Below are 18,318 nucleotides of genomic sequence, written 5' to 3'. Positions count from 1 at the left end.
CCTTTTGGTTGCGTTGCGTGAATAGGGAGAGTACTATTTTGATGTCAAGATTGCAAAGACTAAATATTAGCCAAATTAGTAATATTTGAGGCATCAAATTGAGTTTACAGAAATTGATGAACCATAGGGTTTGAGAAACTGTGACAACCCGTCCCTGATTTTAAGTTTTATAAATTTTAAAATAGTGATTTTACGAAAATACCCTTGGAGGCGGGAATGTCTGACTTTTGTTGACCATTCGAAGTCATAATTAATGTTTCTGAATAGATCTTGAAGCTACGAACGCATAAGCGAAAACTGTTTGCAATTCCGGATTGTAACGGTATAGTTATAGACGTTTGAAATTGTTTACTCAAATTTTAGTTTTGGGAATTGTAACCAATCAAATTAAAGGGGGAATGACTAATCAGAAATTAGAGGAGAGAAAGATACCCAATTAGGAGAGGGGAGATAAAGCTCCCAGCCTTCTCTTCCCGTCGCCCGTGCACCAACCCGACTCTATTCTGGCGATTTTCACCATTCTTCCCGTCGAACCACCATCATCCTCCACCTGCAACCTCTTCCACAACCTTCCCTCTACCATCTCCACCCAAATTCGAAGGTTTTTAGGTCCAAAACCGTGTAGAACCTCACCTGAGCACCTGAGGTGCTCGACGGTGATTCCTCAAATCTAGCGAGTTTCATCACCCACCACTATCCTTAATCAACTCCCCTTGGACCCAGGAACAAGACCCAACCAGTGATAGGGGGCGTTGGAACGCCGGAGAAGTCAAATACGAACTACCCTTCTAGGGTTTCCGACGGGTTCGTGGTAATTTGAGGCTTTTTCTAGCCAAATTGGACTTGGCTACAGGTATAAAACTTGCTCAACTCATTGAAATCTTCATTTCTGTGAAATTTGATAATTTTTAGAAATATTTGATTTTTCCAGCAAGTCGGGGTGGTCGACCGCCCTGTGCGGTGGTGCGTGGGTCAAGGCACCCGTTAACCTTCCTAAGCTAAGTTTGATACCCCAATTCCACAGGTGAAGTCCGATTGATGAAATCTCATTATTTGAACATAGTTTTGATAGAGACCGCCACTTAATCCTTATATGAATTGACGATCTGACCGTTGGATCGTCATCAAACTTTAATTCATTATAGTACGTAATATTTGAGGATATTAGAAACTTACGGATTGGGAATCCAACTTATGGATCTTCCCGAATTGCTTAACTGTTTAATTCAGAACTTATTCTTGTATGTTGATTAAGGGTGCACACTTAGTTTGCATGCATGAATTTGATGCTAAAATATAAGGGAGTTTCACCTAATAGTTATGAACTTATATTTATAAATTGTGGAGGTCACTGGTCATGATTGTGTTAAGTAAAATTCCAGGCAGGAGTATCATGCTGTTCATAGTTACGAATGTCTTGTCAATGCTTATGATTTTCATAGAACTTAATGATCTTTAGGAAAATCTGAGGGTTAATTAGTGTTGTTCATGGTTAATCTGGGGCGTTGTCATTCATGGTTTATAGGAAGAATAACTGGAAATCGATTTGTATGCATATGTGTCATGTGTGGAGAAGGACCCTCTAGCTAGACATTCACCCTTTAAATCATCAATTTCGTCCAAAGTTATTTAAAGTTTTAAATCTATTTAGTTTCAGTCTTAAATTTGTCAAAAACCAACTCCCCCTTTATATTTTGTGTTTTTAGTTAGAATCTGTCCAAAACTGGTTTCTTTTTAGTGTTTTGAGTCTTTTTAGTTCAAATTTTGTCCAAAGTCATCCTTAGTGTTAGTTTTGAGTCAATTTGTTTGTTTTGTGTAGTTTTGAGTAGTTTGAGTTAGCCTTTAGTCATATGAGTTTAGTTTAGTATTTTTAAGTCTAGTTAAGTGTAATTGAGTTTAATTTGAGTCGATTAGCAGTCCCTTCTAATCCCCGGCCTAGTGGACATTCTGGGCCGGGGTGTGTCGGAAACATCGATATTTTATTGTGATAATTAAGTGGGCAAACAGTTTCAGATTGAATTGAATTTTTGTAAGAATGATCTATGAATCAAGAATTACAATATAGATGGTTTGAATCATTGAACTTGGTATAGAATGAGTCCCATAAGTAATCCCATTTTTTGAACAAGGACAAACTTCTCTTGTCACTTAGTACTAAGGTATAGTTGTATTCATCTTTACTTGTAAGTGAGAGGTCTTAGGTTCGATTCTCGCCAAAGATGAATTTGAACAACATTATTGCTAGCCCATTGTAAGGTTTAGCCTACCCCTCCCACTTAGTGTAAATAATATTGTTTGTCCAAAAAAAATAAAAATATGCATGATCCCTCACAAATTTACATAAGTGCTGTTGAAAATACTTACTTAGAAACGCTTTTATTCATAAGTTTTTCATTTGAAGTAAGATTTTTTTTTTATTGGAAATCATTTTAAAGCAATTTTTTTGCTAAAAAATTTAGAAGTATTTTTAAAATTTGTTGTACAACATTACTAGAAGTGTTTTTTAGTTATCTAAAAACGTTTTAAGCCTTTCAAATTACAACGAATCATTGACTAGAGAAACAAAAGGAAAAAGCACCCAAAAATATTATACAAAATTGCTTAGTTTGTTGAAAACGTTGGCATTGTTATGAATGCCCGCACACACACGCATTTTCAATGCCCATACTGATTGAAATTGACTTTAGGGATGCAGGAGATCATATTTTCCAAAATGGTACTATAAATTTTCAATGTATAATTAATGCATCAATATATATATAGACAGAAAGAAAAAAAGACATCATCTATTCCTCCGTCTTTTATTTGTTATCCTCTTGTGCTATAATTTTAATGTGACATTTTACACCTGCTTCACTACATTCACTAAAAAGGTTATCTCTCTAACTTTTATATATTTATAACACGTTATCAGACTCTCTAAATATAACTATTCCTCATTCCTCTTTGCCGAAAGAAATCATTTCTCTTCGCCGAAAGAAAAAATATTTCCTCAAAGGTTTTTACTGTTTATCTTCTTCATCTGCCTCAACTGCACGATATACCCTCGCGACGAACTGTTTGCTCCATGCCTGCTTTTAGTTTTCAACTTAACAGTTACATATATCTTTGATTTCTTGTTTGGTGTAGATCTTGATTACTAACCCAGTATTTATATTAATTTTACTACAATCCAAGATGGTGTCGTACAACCGCCCATCTTGAACTGCAAATGTAATCTTACTGCGATCCAAGATGGTGCGGTATCATCGCCTATCTTGGACTACATATCTAATTTTACTGCAATTTTAGGTGGAGCGGTATTATCGCCTATCCTACCCTGCATATTTACATTTGCCTACTGTTTAATTTCATTGCAATTTAAGGTGGTGCGGTATAATCGCCCACCCTGCTCTGTGTATTTAAATTTTTCCTGCTACTTGAGTGGTGCGGAATAATCGCCCATTTAATATTATATTATTTCAATGAGAATGATGTGGTACAATTGCCCTCCTCATTCACCCTAAAAATCTCGAGCCAGAAGTTTCGAGTGCTTATCATTTTGGCCGGAAGATAAAAAAATTGTAAGAACTAGAAGTTCTAACACTATATTCCTCTAGGAATACATATTATTGTACGATTTTACATATCTCATTTTTCTTTTAGAAAAGAAAATGGCGAACTTGGCAAAGCTTAATTATGCTGCCTTGGACATTAACGGGAAGAACTATCTTACCTGGGTACTGGATACCAAGATCCATATGGAAGCAGGGAATCTTGGAGATACCATCAGGGAAGAGAACAACTCATCCTCTCAAGATCGGGCGAAGGCCATGATCTTTATTCGTCGCCATCTTGATGAGAGACTAAAGAGCGAGTATTTAACGGTTGAAGATCCGTTAGCTCTCTGGAAGACCTTGAGAAACAGACACCAGACAATGGTGATTCTTCCAAGGGCTCGCTATGAGTGGACTCACCTAAGGATCTAGGATTTCAAGTTAGTGGTAGAGTACAATTCTGCGTTGTTCAAAATTACATCTCAGATGAAGCTATGTGGGATACTATTACTGAGGAAGATTTGCTAGAAAAGACTTTCAGCACATTTCATGCCTCAAACGTGCTCTTGCAGCAATAGTATAGAGCTCGAGGCTTCACTGAATACAACCAACTGATATCTGTGCTCCTGGTAGCTAAACAGAACAATGAGCTCCTGATGAAAAATCATCATTCCCGACCTACTGGATCTGCACCATTCCCAAAAGTGAATGCTGCTTCCCTCGAAGTGAACGCCACATCCTCTGGTGATGATAATCATAAACAAAGACGTGGCCACAAGCGAGGTTGGTGGAATAGGAAAGGCAAGAACCATAGTGGTCAGTTTCACAACCAGGTTCTAAGGCAAAATTCAGGCCCGAGCTTTAAAAATGTGAATCGCCATAAAGGCAAAGCTCACATGAACAATGCTCCTAAGAACTCTGAAGAAGCCTGCCATAGGTGTGGTGGCAATGGGCATTGGGCACGTACTTGTTATACCCCAAAACATCAGGTAGATCTATATCAAGCATCCCTCAAGGAGAAGGGTGTCGAGACTAATTTTCTCGACCAGGCTAAACCAATGGATATACCTGATCCAATGTGTGACTTATCAGGGCAGTTGAACACAACCCAGCTAGATGTTTCAGACTTTGTTGTGGAAAAAGGAAATGAAGTATACCGATCCGACTGAATTGTTTATGTTTGATGTACTTTTATTATGCTGAACTTGTAGTTTAAAACTAGCATTTCAGATTCAATAAAAGTGGCATGTAAATTTCCTGTTATAACTTGCTTTTAACTCTGATTCCCTTACTCAGAGAGCATGGATAAAAACTATGGTCATTCTCAAAACATGAGAATTGGCAAAGATATTTGTCTTGCAGACTGTGCAACTATGCATACAATCATTCGAGATTGAAAGTATTTCTCAAGATTGATGCTTACAAAAGAAAGGTTAACAACAATATTAGGACCTTCAGATGTAATTGAAGGCTCAGGGAAAACCCATATTATGTTTCCAAATGTATTTCTCAAGATTGATGCTTACAAAAGAAAGGTTAACAACAATATTAGGACCTTCAGATGTAATTGAAGGCTCAGGGAAAACCCATATTATGTTTCCAAATGGAACAATATTGTCCATATAGAATGCATTGTACGCTACTCGATCTACTCGAAATTTGTTGAGTTTCAAAGACGTACGTTTAAATGGATACCCCATCATTTTTGCAAAGAATTCAAGGTGATATTTGTGGACATATTCAGCCATCCTATGGACCATTTCGATATTTTATGATTTTGGTTGATGCATCTACCAGATGGTCACATGTTTGTCTCTTATCTACTTGAAATGTAGCTTATGCGAGACTTCTTGCTCAGATAATTAAGTTACGAGCATAGTTCCCAGATTATCCCATTAAGTCAATCCGACTTGATAATGCTGGTGAATTTACGTCTCAAACCTTTGATGATTATTGCATGACATTGGGCATTGATGTTGAACACCCTGTTCCTCATGTCCACACTCAAAATGGTCTAGCAGAAGAATTGATCAAGCGGCTGCAGTTAATAGCCCGCACTATGCTCATGAAAACAAAATTGCCAGTTTCTGCATGGGGATATGCCATCTTACATGCTGCATCATTGATTCGATTGAGACCTATAGCCAACCACCAATACTTCTCAGTATAACTTGTGTTTGGACATCAGCCAAACATTTCACATTTACAAGTTTTTAGTTGTGCTGTTTATGTGCCTATTGCACCCCCGCAACACACTAAAATGGGACCTCAGCGTAGACTGAGAATTTATGTGGGTTTTGATTCACCATCTATCATAAGATATTTGGAACCCTTGACAGGTGATATGTTTACAACTCGTTTTATTGATTGTCACTTTGATGAGACAGTCTTCTCGTCATTAGGGGGAGAAAAGACCGTTCCAGAAGAACGGAAAGAACTGACATGGGTTGTTCCCATATTGTCTCGTTTTGATCCACATAGCACTCAATTTGAAAATGAAGTGAAAATGATTGTTCATCTTCAAAGCATTACTAATCAAATGCCAGATGCATTTAATGATGCTATGAAAGTGACAAAATCACATATACCAGCTGCAAATGCACCTGTAAGGATTGATGTCCTTGTTGGACAAAATAAAGTGGCAGCGACTGATTCATCTGGTGCATGCCTGAAGCATGGTAGACCCTCGGGTTCAAAAGATTCAGCCCCTCGAAAGAAAAAGACAAGGGCACAACTGAATCCAAATGAAATCATTCAGGAAGAGAGAATGAATGACAAATCTACAATTCATGATTTTGGACTTCCGGAAAAAGAAAATGTCCTTGATGAGACACATGTCCCTGAAGAGACAGCAGTACATGAGAGCAAAGAAATCTCTATAAATTATGCATGTACTAATGAATTGTGGGATCAAAATGAAATAATCATCGACGATATGTTCGCATTTGCAGTAGCCACTGAAATCATATTAAGTGATGATATTGAGCCCCGCTCTGTTGATAAATGTAAACAGAGACAAGATTGGCCTAAGTGGAAATATGTAATCCAGGCAGAATTAAATTCCTTGGAAAAGCGAAATGTTTTTGGACCAGTAGTCCAAACCCTGCCTGGTGTAAACCCCATGGGTTACAAATGGGTATTCACAAGGAAAAGCAATGAGAAAAACGAGATTGCAAGATATAAAGCACGACTCATTGCACAAGGTTTTTCGCAAAGACCTGGAATTGATTATGAGGAGACATACTCTCTTGTAATGGACGCAATTATGTTCCGTTACTTAATAAGTTTAGTGGTTTCAGAAAAACTTGACATTCGACTTATAGATGTTATCACCGCATATCTATATGGAGAATTAGATATTGACATATATATGAAAGTCCCAGAAGGACTTAAGTCGCCCGAAACAACTAACATATCACGAAGTATGCTCTCGATCAAATTAAGGTGATCATTGTATGGGCTGAAACAATCTAAACGAATGTGGTATAATCGTCTCAGTGAGTATTTGATCAAAGAAGGATATATCAACAATGTCATTTGCCCTTGTGTGTTCATTAAGAAATCCAACTCTGGATTTGCTATAGTGGCAGTATATGTCGATGATATGAACCTAGTTGGAACCCCTGAAGAGCTTAATAAAACTGCTGAATATCTGAAAAGCGAATTTGAAATGAAGACCTTGGAAAAACGAAATTTTGTCTCGGCCTGCAGATCGAGCATTATGTTAGTGGAATTTTGGTTCACCAATCAGCTTACATTGAAAAACATCCTGAAGCGATTTGGTATGGACAAGGCTTATCCACTCAGCACGCTAATGGTCGTTCGTTCTCTGGACATTAAGAAAGATCCATTCCATCCAAAATAAGATGATGAACTGGTCCTTGGTCCATAAGTACCATATCTGAGTGCAATAAGTGCTTTATTGTATTTAGCATAATGTATTAGACCAGATATAGTTTTTTTAGTCAACTTGTTAGTAAGGTATAGCTCTGCTCCAACAATTCGTCATTGGAAGGGTGTCAAAGATGTATTGCGATACCTTCATGGGACAACAAACATGGGTCTCTTGTACTCAAAGAACTCCACAAATGACTAGGTCCTTGTTGGATATGCAGATGCTGGTTTTCTCTTTGATCCGCATAAAGCCCGTTCACAAACTGGATATGTGTTCAAGAATGGAGATACAACAATCTCATGGCGCTCAACAAAGCAAACATTAGTTGCTACATCTTCCAATCACTTAGAAATACTTGCTTTACATGAAGCAAGTCGTGAATGTTCTTGGTTAAGATCAATGATCCATCATATTTGGAATTAATGTGGTCTAACTTCAAAGACAGACAATCCAACTGTCATTCATGAAGATAATGCAGCATGTGTTGCCCAAATGAAGGAAGGATTCATTAAGGGCGATAAAACTAAAAACTAAACACATATCTCCAAAGTTTTTTAGTGCACGTGAGCTTCAGAAGGCTAAAGTTATTGAAGTAAGACAAATCTGTTCTAATGAAAATATGGCAGATTTGTTCACCAAATCTCTATCAAAATACACGTTTCAGAAGTTAGTGCAAAGTATCGGATTACGTCGACTTACCAAACAACTAAATTTGGAGAATGCAGAATCAGGGAGAGATATATATCAGGGGGAGCATCCATGATACATGCATGTTGTACTTTTTTTCCTTCAATTAGGATTTTTGCCACTGGGTTTTTCCTATTAAGGTTTTAACGAGGCAACATAAGCATACTTAACACTATATCAACAATCCCAGTAAAGTTGTACTTTTTTTCCTTCGCTATGGTTTTTTCCAATTGGGTTTTTCCAAGCAAGGTTTTAACGAGGCAACTAATGTTGGTATGTGGGCATCCAAGGGGAAGTGTAGAAAACGTTGGTATTGTTATGAATGCCCACACACACACACATTTTGAATGCCCATACAAATTGAAATTGACTTTGGGGATGCAGGAGATCATATTTTTCAAAGGGGTGCTGTAAATTTTCAATGTATAATTAATGCATCAGTATTGGAGTTGCTCTATAAATAGAGCACTCTGTATACTTTCAATATATATACAAACAGAAAGAAAGAAAGATCAATAACATCATCTATTCCTCCGCCTTTTATTTGTTATCCTCTTGTGCTATAGTTTTAGTGTGACATTTTACACCTACTTTGCTACATTCACTAAAACGGTTATCTCTCTAACTTTTACATATTTATAACATAGTTATGAATATCATTTGATCCATATCCATTATCCACTAGCTACCCCAGGTTGCTTTGCTTAGTAATTAATAGACCGAAAGAAGGGGAAATTGCAAATTTGCAACGCAACCTTGTCCATTGCGTCTCGAGGTGGAAAACAATTTATATGGTATGCGTACATCATAAGTAACGTTTTATGACAAAAGTTTACACATATTTTTAGGAATTGTTATTAGCACTTTAAATATTTTATATGTAGAAAAAAAAATATTCAATTACGAGGAGTGGACGATAAAATTTTTAGAATACCAATAACAATTTCTTTATTTTATTTTATTGACATAACTGGAAATCGTATAAATTCTTTATTTTTTTAAATTGACACATTTAAGAATGAAAAGATGAACCCAATATCAAATCAAGGGTATTCATTTTTTGTTATAATTTTAACTTGAAATTAGAGTGTGGGTCCTTTGATTCAACTAAGTTTCTTGTTAAGCTCATTAGCACTAACTTTACAATAACGAATAGAACACTACTTCGCTAATAGAAAAGCAGCAACTGTTGTTGAACTCCAACTATAGATGTATACATGTCTAACCGGTGTTCCAATTTCAATTATTTGGATGCATGTCTATATGTGATTGGGTTTCAACAGCTGTTTCTATTCTTCAACAGTGAAGTAGTATTTTAAGGAACATCCATAAAATGATGTGTTGGGAATTGGGATGTGGCAAAATGGAGGAAAGTTACAAGAACCCACATTCGATTCTTCTCTCATCAAAGACTACAATAAACCATGTGTTATGTCTACTCTCTAGGGTTATAATAGTCAAATCAAAATTAAATAATTGAAGGATGAAGAATTAAATTAATCCAAAAAGTGTTGTTGCCAATGTTCTGTTGAAACTCTTTCTAGATAGAGTAAGCTCGCTAATGATATTTGAATTAAACTAACCATAACTGCGAGAAGGGGGATTGAAGGTCGGATGCATAGTGAGAGCACATCCGCTCTAATTTCTTTTCCGGCTACTTATATTAGTTGCTGCTTCTTTTTTTCAAGCAAAAAAGAAAAGTGTGATGAGTTTTGTAGACAATTAATTCCTCTGATGTATTACTTGTACGGTTCTACCCAACAGCTGCGGTTACTTTCGGGTCAGGCAAATGGCAGTTGCTACTTTGTTGGAATCCGGAATCCGGAATCCGGCATTCAGATGCCGGATGAAACTCTATCCTTCGAGACTGAAAATGTTGACTGTTCTGTGCTACCGTAAGCCGGAATCTTAGAATCAGAAGATAGGCTGCGTTTTAGGATTGCTTTGACCAACAAAACGGAGCTGCGTTGATATGATTTTTACCGCCTTGAAGGTTCCCCTACTTCAACTGTCACGAGCATTTCTGGGATTGACCTAGTAAATCCATCCACAACATCTTCAGGACGTCGTCCAACAGTCGCAGCATACCGTGAGAAGATTGTGTCACCGGGTGGCCGGCCACAATCAGGAGAGGAGTGCATGGGAGCAAGCGGGACAGCCAAATTACACCCCTTCTTTTAGGGAGAAAATTAACCTGCAAGTCTGAATTAATCTTAGCTGTTGAAACTATTTAACCTTCTAAACTAAATTAATCCCAAAGACTTGCAAAAGAGAGACGAGAAGTAAACACCGATGATACAGAAAAGTGAAAAACCAAAGGGTCATTGGTGAATTAGCAACGGAAGACTATTGAAAAGGATGTTGAATGTTATACAAAATGCGTATACGAAAGAAGAACAGCCCTGCAGCCGATCATTTCATTGTTGTACAGCAAAGTACAAGGGCGCACCTAAAACTTCAAAAACATGAACGAGAATATGACCGGACAAAAGATGCTCCAATCAATCTCCTATTCGACAAGTGAAAGTAAGGCGGAAGGTGAAATCCATATTTACAAGCTCCAGTAAGACACATGATTCCTCTATTTTGCTACGTCGAAAAATCAGTTGTATGACAGTTTTCTTTGTCAAAAAGGTTTGACATCGAATTGCCTAGCGAGTGTATCTCAACCGAGCGGCTTTTCTGTATGGATCGACGTCTGGCCCCCCATTTCTCGTGCTGGTTCGACTCCAGCTCGTGACAAGGCCCTTTTGGTCATATACCTTGGTCTTGCTTGTTATTGTTATATTCAGTTCCTTTTGACCTAGGAGTTGTTCCCGGGCATCCCCCCAAAAAAGGTTATTATACATCCCAACCCCATCCCTTGGATAAGTAGAAGCTAACATCAGGCTATTGGCGTTTTATCTGCATCTTCCCGACCAAGACGGATTTTTCGGGATTTATCTTTCTTAGAATTGGAAGAAAAAGATTGAAATGACTGTTCAAAATTTCACCTTTACCCTTGAGAATCTTTTGATCGTCTGATGGCATCCTTCGGTGATTTATGCGTATCTGAACTCAAGTAAAGGAGATGGGAAGTATGCACTCACTAGCGGAAATGACAACCTGCATGGGGCATCCTTACACCTTCGGGTCTTCAACAACATTAACAGGTTGCATAGACTTTGCTATTATCACCAATTTCAACAACTGGCTAAGATATTTTCTTCCATCAGTCTTTAAGTCAAACCAACCTCTTGTATAAATCACATTTACGTCTATTCTCCTCCGGTACAGCAGGTCCACTCAATATTTGTTTAATGCATTTGAATACGTGCCTTCCATCTGCAGCAAATGAAGGTGAAAATATTCGTTAACATACAGCTAAATTGTGAAACTAATATGATGAGTAGGTAAAACCATCAATTAAAGACAACATAGTGTAATACAGGCAAAACTTTAGTGAAAACTATGACAAGCATGCGGAATTAACTGATCATAATTCACCTCGTAGGCGAGGTTCTAGCAGTATATGGAAGGCAATCAACAAATCAGCAACTGAATGACAATTTCAATAGAAGTTGTTGAATTCGGTCAAATCTATCTTAGTTCCTAGCAGACCATACAGAAACATACTCAGCTACAACTTCTCAATCAAAATGTTCTTTAATCTAAATCTTCAACAAAACAATCCACCAGAGCAGGTGGACTGGGTCTGTCTATATTCAGAAAGCAATTTCTTTCACTTCCAATGATGATCAGACTGTTGGGCAATAACCATCTGAAGATTTCCTCATTTGAGAATAAAGACTATGCTCATGTGGCTACGTTTAGGAAAAAAAAACTATCAAAGTTTTTCCTATTAGATGTCAGCTACAAGCTCCAAGACCAATCATTATTGCCGTATAGACTATTGCTTTTCATCATGAAATTCTGTAGCTAGCAGCCGTATCTCCAGAGGACTTGTGCCATTGTCTGATAACTTCAGAAACATCAACTCCTACAGTTACAAGAGAACAATTTAGACTGTCTAATGGAGTAACAAAAGAACGGCCCTATACTTATCCAATCAAGATAGATCCCATCTCCAGACTCGAACTGAAATTTTCATTATAAGAGGTGGACCCATAGGCTGCTCTAGTCGACAAAGAAAAATACCCCATTTCCCTTCTGACCAGATCTCACTCTTATCATCCTTTATAAGAATCTATATCTGATAAGTGGTAACAAGTCCATTCAAGAGAGTAGAAGCACGATCTCACCTCACCTCATTCTTTATTTGTTTCATCAGCTTTTCCAACGCAAGTTCTTCCAGAAAATCAAACTGAGACATTAACGTGACCGGCCAAAGGTATTCTCTAAAAGAGGCAACCAACTAGAGATGTCTTTCTATAGATAGTCTGAAACTCATATCCTATAAGCCTTAATAAAGCAAGATAGGGAACAACAGTCTGCATTACAATGAAATAATAATTCACTAGAAAGTTAACGGTACATTAGTTGAAGGTAGTTATAAAATCTAGAAGAAAGAAACTATTAGTTTTAAATAAAAGCAATATAACCAGTAGTCAAGGATATAAAAGCGGCAACATACAAGCACAGAAAATCAAATACTATGTCCAGCTAGGGAAGAAGATGGAAGACTCCATACCCATGAAACCCATAAAAATAAGAAGAATACTTGCCTCTCAGTTCCAATGGCAGGCCACCATCCTTTCTTGAGATAGTCCAGCATCATCTCATCGCGTGGAGCAACTTGCCATATTGTAGGGGTGGCTAGAAATATCTTGATGGAAGTTGCAGATTCACAGCTCAAAATCAGGAACAAGAAACTTTGCAACAAGACATGACAAAGTAGCAAGATTACTGACCAAGCTCCTGAATTTTTACACTATGCTCAACAGATACAAGAATACTACTAGTCCATGAATCTCCATCTACTTTTAACTGAATATAACCTATTTATCTCCACTCTGCCACCCACATCCACCGTAACTAATCCACATATTGGAAAGAAGAAAACACTGTACAACTCTGTTTCAATAACCAAGTTCAAAATAGGAATATAAAGCTCCAACATCCAGCCCTTTTATTTGGACAAAGTTCCACCTCTATATAAAACATGTCCTCAGGCTAAAAATAACAACTCCCAATTATCCTACTCAACCATACCCCTTACACTGGAGTAAAGTTAACTACTGGAAAAATCTAACTTGGCTATTTAGAGCATAAGGAAGAGCACTAAAGAGTGGTCTACAGTACCTTCACAATATAAAGCACTTCAACCAAGCCCCAGAAAACTTGAAACTATACAAACAACCCTTTGGTACACTCTCCATCATAACAGGGGTCCCATGCACCACAGATAAATATTGAGAACAATACACCAGATACCAGCTGTGCTGCAGAACTACCGCAACGAGGGCCTAAGCTGACCACATTTCCAAAATCCATTATTCCAATACCAGCCAAAAGCAATGGGTACTACCAGGAACTTCTCAATAGTGCATAACAGAAAAATCTAGTGCTTATCCAAAGGCCACTAATCCAGAGCAGTCACATAATGATGCTGTGACAGAGCTGCAGATACTAACCTGGGAAATAATCCATATGGAATCCTGGGGTCCTAGTCAAAATATAACCTACAAATGGAAAAGCCTGACACTTACTTCCAGAGAATTGCAACTTCTTAGGCCGTAACTACCCACCTAAGAGAGATCACGAGTCCTATTCAATTGATGCATATGTAATAGCATGTCCACCTCCAACACCCTGATAAATTGATGCATAAGTGATAGCATGGCCACCTCCAACACCAAAACCAGCAACAAGGAATTTCCAAGAAATAAACCCACATCCCCAGAAAACTGAACACCGTACATGTTCTGTTCATCAATTACGAATCGACACAACTCGAATCCAACAATTGCATCATCTACAGAAAACAGGTTGCATTACATTCATGCAATACAATGATCACATAGCTTCCCTTCAATTGCATATCAGACATGCTCCAGCCTCCACACAAGTTCATAAAAGAAAACACTAAACTATAGCACCATTCTAAAGTTTGATTCTACCAACCAGGAAGAGAAAGGAAGAAATATAATCAAGAGAACATTGCTAGATAGAAAACAATCCTTTTTATAAGTTACATGGTCAAATGACCAATATAAGATATAACTGATGCAAATTAGGACAGGAAATTGCAAACATTATACTACAATCACAGACATGGTAATTAACGTCTAGTAATCAAGCAAAGAGATAATAAAACCCTATATACATCAGTTTAAGATGACTAACAATGTATTGAGAAAAATAAGTGGCTACTGATCTGCCGTGCACGCATAGATGCTAAAGCTTCTTGACCACTTAGGCTCAGATGACGAGCAACCAAAGGTGGCATGTATAACTCTGTCATTGAAACAATAATCACCCAGATGTCAGCGACGAGTCATGCGAGGCTTTTCAGAACCTCCCCATGAAGCTGGACCCAGGCCATACATAGGCCCTTTGTCAGCAGCACCCTAACACATAAGCATAGAGACAATTTAAGAGAAAAGTGTAAACCTAAAAGCTACACCATTAGACCATTTCTGAGAAAAGAGATACCAAGGCGAAAAGCAGCTGATTACGAAAAAAATAGAATTGGAATTCCAATCATACAAGCAAGCATACCATGTGCATCGCATATCCATCTCCATATGCAGCAGGAAAAGCCCCTTCTGGGCTGGTGAAATTCATACCATATTGTCCACCTTCAAAGAAAGAAAAGGATGAGATATGAATTATGAGACTGAAAGCAAGATGTCACACCACAATCCCAAGTGCATAAGAAGCTCTTTTTTTTGCTCCACGACATGACCGTTGGGAAAACAAATTCAAATATCGCCCATGCAAAGAAATAAAAATAGTTAATTTCTGTAATAGTTTCTAAGAAATACAAGATCTCAACCCAACTCCCAAAAGTGGTTGTGGAAGATGAAATTCATTCCTCTATTCAACACCAGGCAGAGCTCAACGAATCAATAAACATGAAATTAAGTATTTCCACCAAAAAGAGGAATATCAGAGCAGAATGTGATGCAAAATTTATATGTTGGTAACTTGGTAAGCAAAATATAATTGTTTCACCACTGTGTGAGTTTGTCTTCAAGTGTTGTGTGTTTCTTTGCAGCTGTGCGCCTGAATGTGTAGTGTAGTGTCTCGTGCGTGAGAGAGAGAGAGAAAGAGGGGTTTACCATTCTAATACATGTTTTCAGAAGCCAATTTTACCATATAAGTGAAGGTTCAAGAAATGTACCATATGCAGGAAATAAATACCTCTAGAATACGGTAAGATAAATAAGTAATACCTGTACCCCATGGTCTACCATCAGCCCTAGAAAGTTCTGCCCGTAGTTTCTCAACTTCACGTGCCATAGAAACTAGGTTCTTCTCCATTGCCTGTCTTTGCTCCATAAGCTCAATATTTGCCTTCTTTTCATAATCAACCGCATTTCTACAAAACAAAACTTCTAAGTTAATAATTTTATATACAATCTAGTACACTCTCGATAAGATATGTACACTGAAAAGGAGCTCTAGGACAAGAAAATGAAAACAAATACAAGAGAAGCAGGTCCACACCGACAAAACATAAGCTCCTGATGCAGACCATCAATCTCAGTCCTCAGCATAGGAATCTGCTTATTGTCAGACTGCAACCTCGCAAGGTCCTGCGTGAGGGTCTGAACTTGTGTGGCAAGCTCCTTCCTAACAGTATTCAGCTTCTGAACTTCAGAGCGAAGTTGCTTAGCCTCATTTTTCAAGGGCTCAGTTGCCTGTAGATCAGCCTCCAATTTCCTACTTTTCTCATAGAGCTCCCTTGATTTCATTTCTTCTTCGGCACGAATATCTGAAAAGGCAACATTCATCCGATGAATTTCTTCCTTGGCAGCACCAAGCTCATGCTGCAACACCATCCGGTCCTCAACCAGCCTCCGGTTATCAGCCAAGAGTCTCCGAATTTCCGCATGTTGCATTTCAAGCTCTTCCTCCAACATTGCAGGATGGGGAAGAGACCGCATAGGAGGACCTCGGCCATAAGGTCCTTCAATAGGATAACCACGCCGGTCATTCATCGCTTCACGTGGAACACGATGTCTCCCTGCCATTGTAAGTTATCCTGAAAACCCACAAATTTGTAGGAAATATCACCCCTAAAGAAGGGGGGAAAGATAATGAACATGTCAGTGACTGCTAAATCATTCTCCAAACTAACATTCTCCGTATAACTCAGGAAATCTTTTTTCTGAAGGCGGTGCAAATTATTTTAATTTTTTCAAATTAAAAATTAAACAGTATAGCATTGCACAAGCTGAAATTTAATCAATTACACAATTTGACAGTCAATGTGTGAAGCATATACAAAAAATAAATTTTATCCAAATAATTAATCCACTCATATCTGATTAATCCATCCTTATAGGTTAGTTTGGATTCCGAGAAACTGAAGGAAATTAAACACAAGTATTTTCTGAAATTCCAAATTTCTCATCACTTCAAACAATATGCATATATAATCCAATAAAAAAACCTACTTTTCTCAGGTCATCAGACAGTAATTAATCACAGTTTCAATTCAATTAATACACAATTAAAAATAATAGAGACCCAAATTTCAATTTATTTTATACTTTATCGAATTAAAAAACGATAACCAAAATGTTATTAAACAAACTGGAATCCGAACCTGTTGTTCGATCGAATTTCTGAACGAATGAGAGAGGTCCTGGCTCCTGAGGTGTTCTTTTCTGGGCGGAAAATCCAGAGCGACCAATTTCTCAATTTTGTTTTTGCGTATCAGGCTATCGAATGCTGCTCCGAGCGAGTCGTTTTCTAGCAGGCTCCAATCCTATTGGGCCCTCAGATTGTAGAAACTGTGGGCTCCATATCTTCGAAAACCTCATACGAATTAATATGGGCTTTTTATGGCCCAATATAGAAATTTGGAAGCTAATGAAGAGCGTTTCTAAGCTGCAGACGAAGCGTGCGGACCATCTGTGCAGACAAAGATCTAACGGCTAAGAATGGACGCGCTCACGTGTAGAACCGGGTTGTTGTGAACCGATGGATTTAGAAAAATTTCAACATTTTTATTTAATTGGTATCTTTTGTCTGATGGACGAAAACAGGAGTAAGTGGGAAAGAGGGGTTGGGTGTTGCGTGCGTTGAAGAGGGAAAGAGAGGGGATGATAGATGGAGAGAGGGAGCAGGAGTTTGTAATGGATTTAAGGTGGATTGAAGCTAGGTTGCAGCTGCGACTCGGTAATCCAATAACTTTAATTTTGTTTTTGTTCAGTTTAGGGTTTAGGCATGGGAGGGGCAGTTTATGATTGTCTTTGCCGGGTGTGTTTTCATAAACATTCACCAGCTTTCATAACACAGAATGGTTGGTTGGTAGAACTGTGACAACTTCTTAAGAAAAGTTCATGATTCATAAACGTTCACAAACTTTCATGACACATAGATGATGGTCTCATATAACAAACCTTGGTCTCATATAACAAACCTTCATTACTACAAGGTTCGTTGAGCAATTGTGACACCACAATAAAACATAAGGGATTGTTTCAGATATTGTCCCAAACAATGTTTCAATATATAAAAGTGCGAGGGATGTCACTTAAGAAGCAATAATATAGAGAAATTAGTTACAAACATCCATAATGAACCAGTTGCCGAACAAATTCAATTCATCTGAACAAACTACAAACTATCTCAAGAAATAAAAAAAAAAATATCCAACACTAAATACAAACAATGTAATACTTATTTATGGACTACCATTGTTCTTCAATGGTAAATGTACAAAAAATTGATTGTGAACCATAAGTTTGAATCATGCACCAAGCACTACACATTGTGAAGGCCATGCAACATGTCGATCGCCATCCTCATTCGGTATTCAGGGACGTTGGCGGCCGTAATTCTATCCAAAGGAAGGCTACATGACAAGAACTCAATCACTTTTAAAATTGAAAATACCGCAATCCCCCTTGTTGCACACAACAATTTAACAAGTTTGAAAACCAATTCACAAACAATCCAATTTAAACTTACTAACAATGTAATTAAATTTTAACTCACTCGTTGGCTTGCTGTGGGGACTTTGGACTTGCAACGATAGGCTAAGGTCCATTCTTTACCTCCTTCGACATGCTTTGGAGGACATCC

General features: G+C 37.8%; 2 protein-coding genes across 8 annotated transcripts; one reads left to right on the top strand and one right to left on the bottom strand.

The window, feature by feature from the left end:
• Positions 1 to 3,653: 3,653 nt before the first annotated feature.
• Positions 3,654 to 4,705, top strand: LOC139193407 (uncharacterized). Its single transcript, XM_070816407.1, has 2 exons — positions 3,654 to 3,920; positions 4,178 to 4,705. The coding sequence occupies exons 1-2, from the start codon at positions 3,654 to 3,656 to the stop codon at positions 4,703 to 4,705; spliced, it is 795 nt and encodes a 264-aa protein (XP_070672508.1).
• A 4,881-nt stretch (positions 4,706 to 9,586) lies between these two features.
• LOC114822546 (protein FLX-like 3) lies at positions 9,587 to 17,018 on the bottom strand. 7 transcript variants are annotated; one of them, XR_011577764.1, is made up of 7 exons: positions 16,835 to 16,970; positions 15,730 to 16,301; positions 15,456 to 15,601; positions 14,779 to 14,858; positions 14,404 to 14,627; positions 11,112 to 11,442; positions 9,587 to 10,320 (listed from the first exon to the last, which is right to left on the bottom strand). XR_011577764.1 is itself a non-coding variant. In XM_029097044.2 (5 exons), exons 2-5 carry the CDS (start codon positions 16,254 to 16,256, stop codon positions 14,544 to 14,546), a joined length of 837 nt encoding a protein of 278 aa, XP_028952877.1. In that variant the 5' UTR covers positions 16,257 to 16,267; positions 16,835 to 17,018; the 3' UTR covers positions 14,222 to 14,543. The 7 variants fall into 7 exon arrangements, 2 of the variants coding, with proteins under 2 accessions (XP_028952877.1, XP_028952876.1); XR_003770612.2 differs by having other exon boundaries at positions 9,587 to 10,312; XR_011577763.1 differs by lacking the exon at positions 9,587 to 10,320 and adding an exon at positions 12,783 to 14,032 and having other exon boundaries at positions 10,425 to 11,442.
• Between the last annotated feature and the right edge of the window lie 1,300 nt (positions 17,019 to 18,318).

Source organism: Malus domestica, chromosome 17 (assembly GCF_042453785.1).
Source record: "Malus domestica chromosome 17, GDT2T_hap1".
Lineage (NCBI taxonomy): Eukaryota > Viridiplantae > Streptophyta > Magnoliopsida > Rosales > Rosaceae > Malus > Malus domestica.
This window is presented reverse-complemented; position numbering and strand designations above follow the sequence as displayed.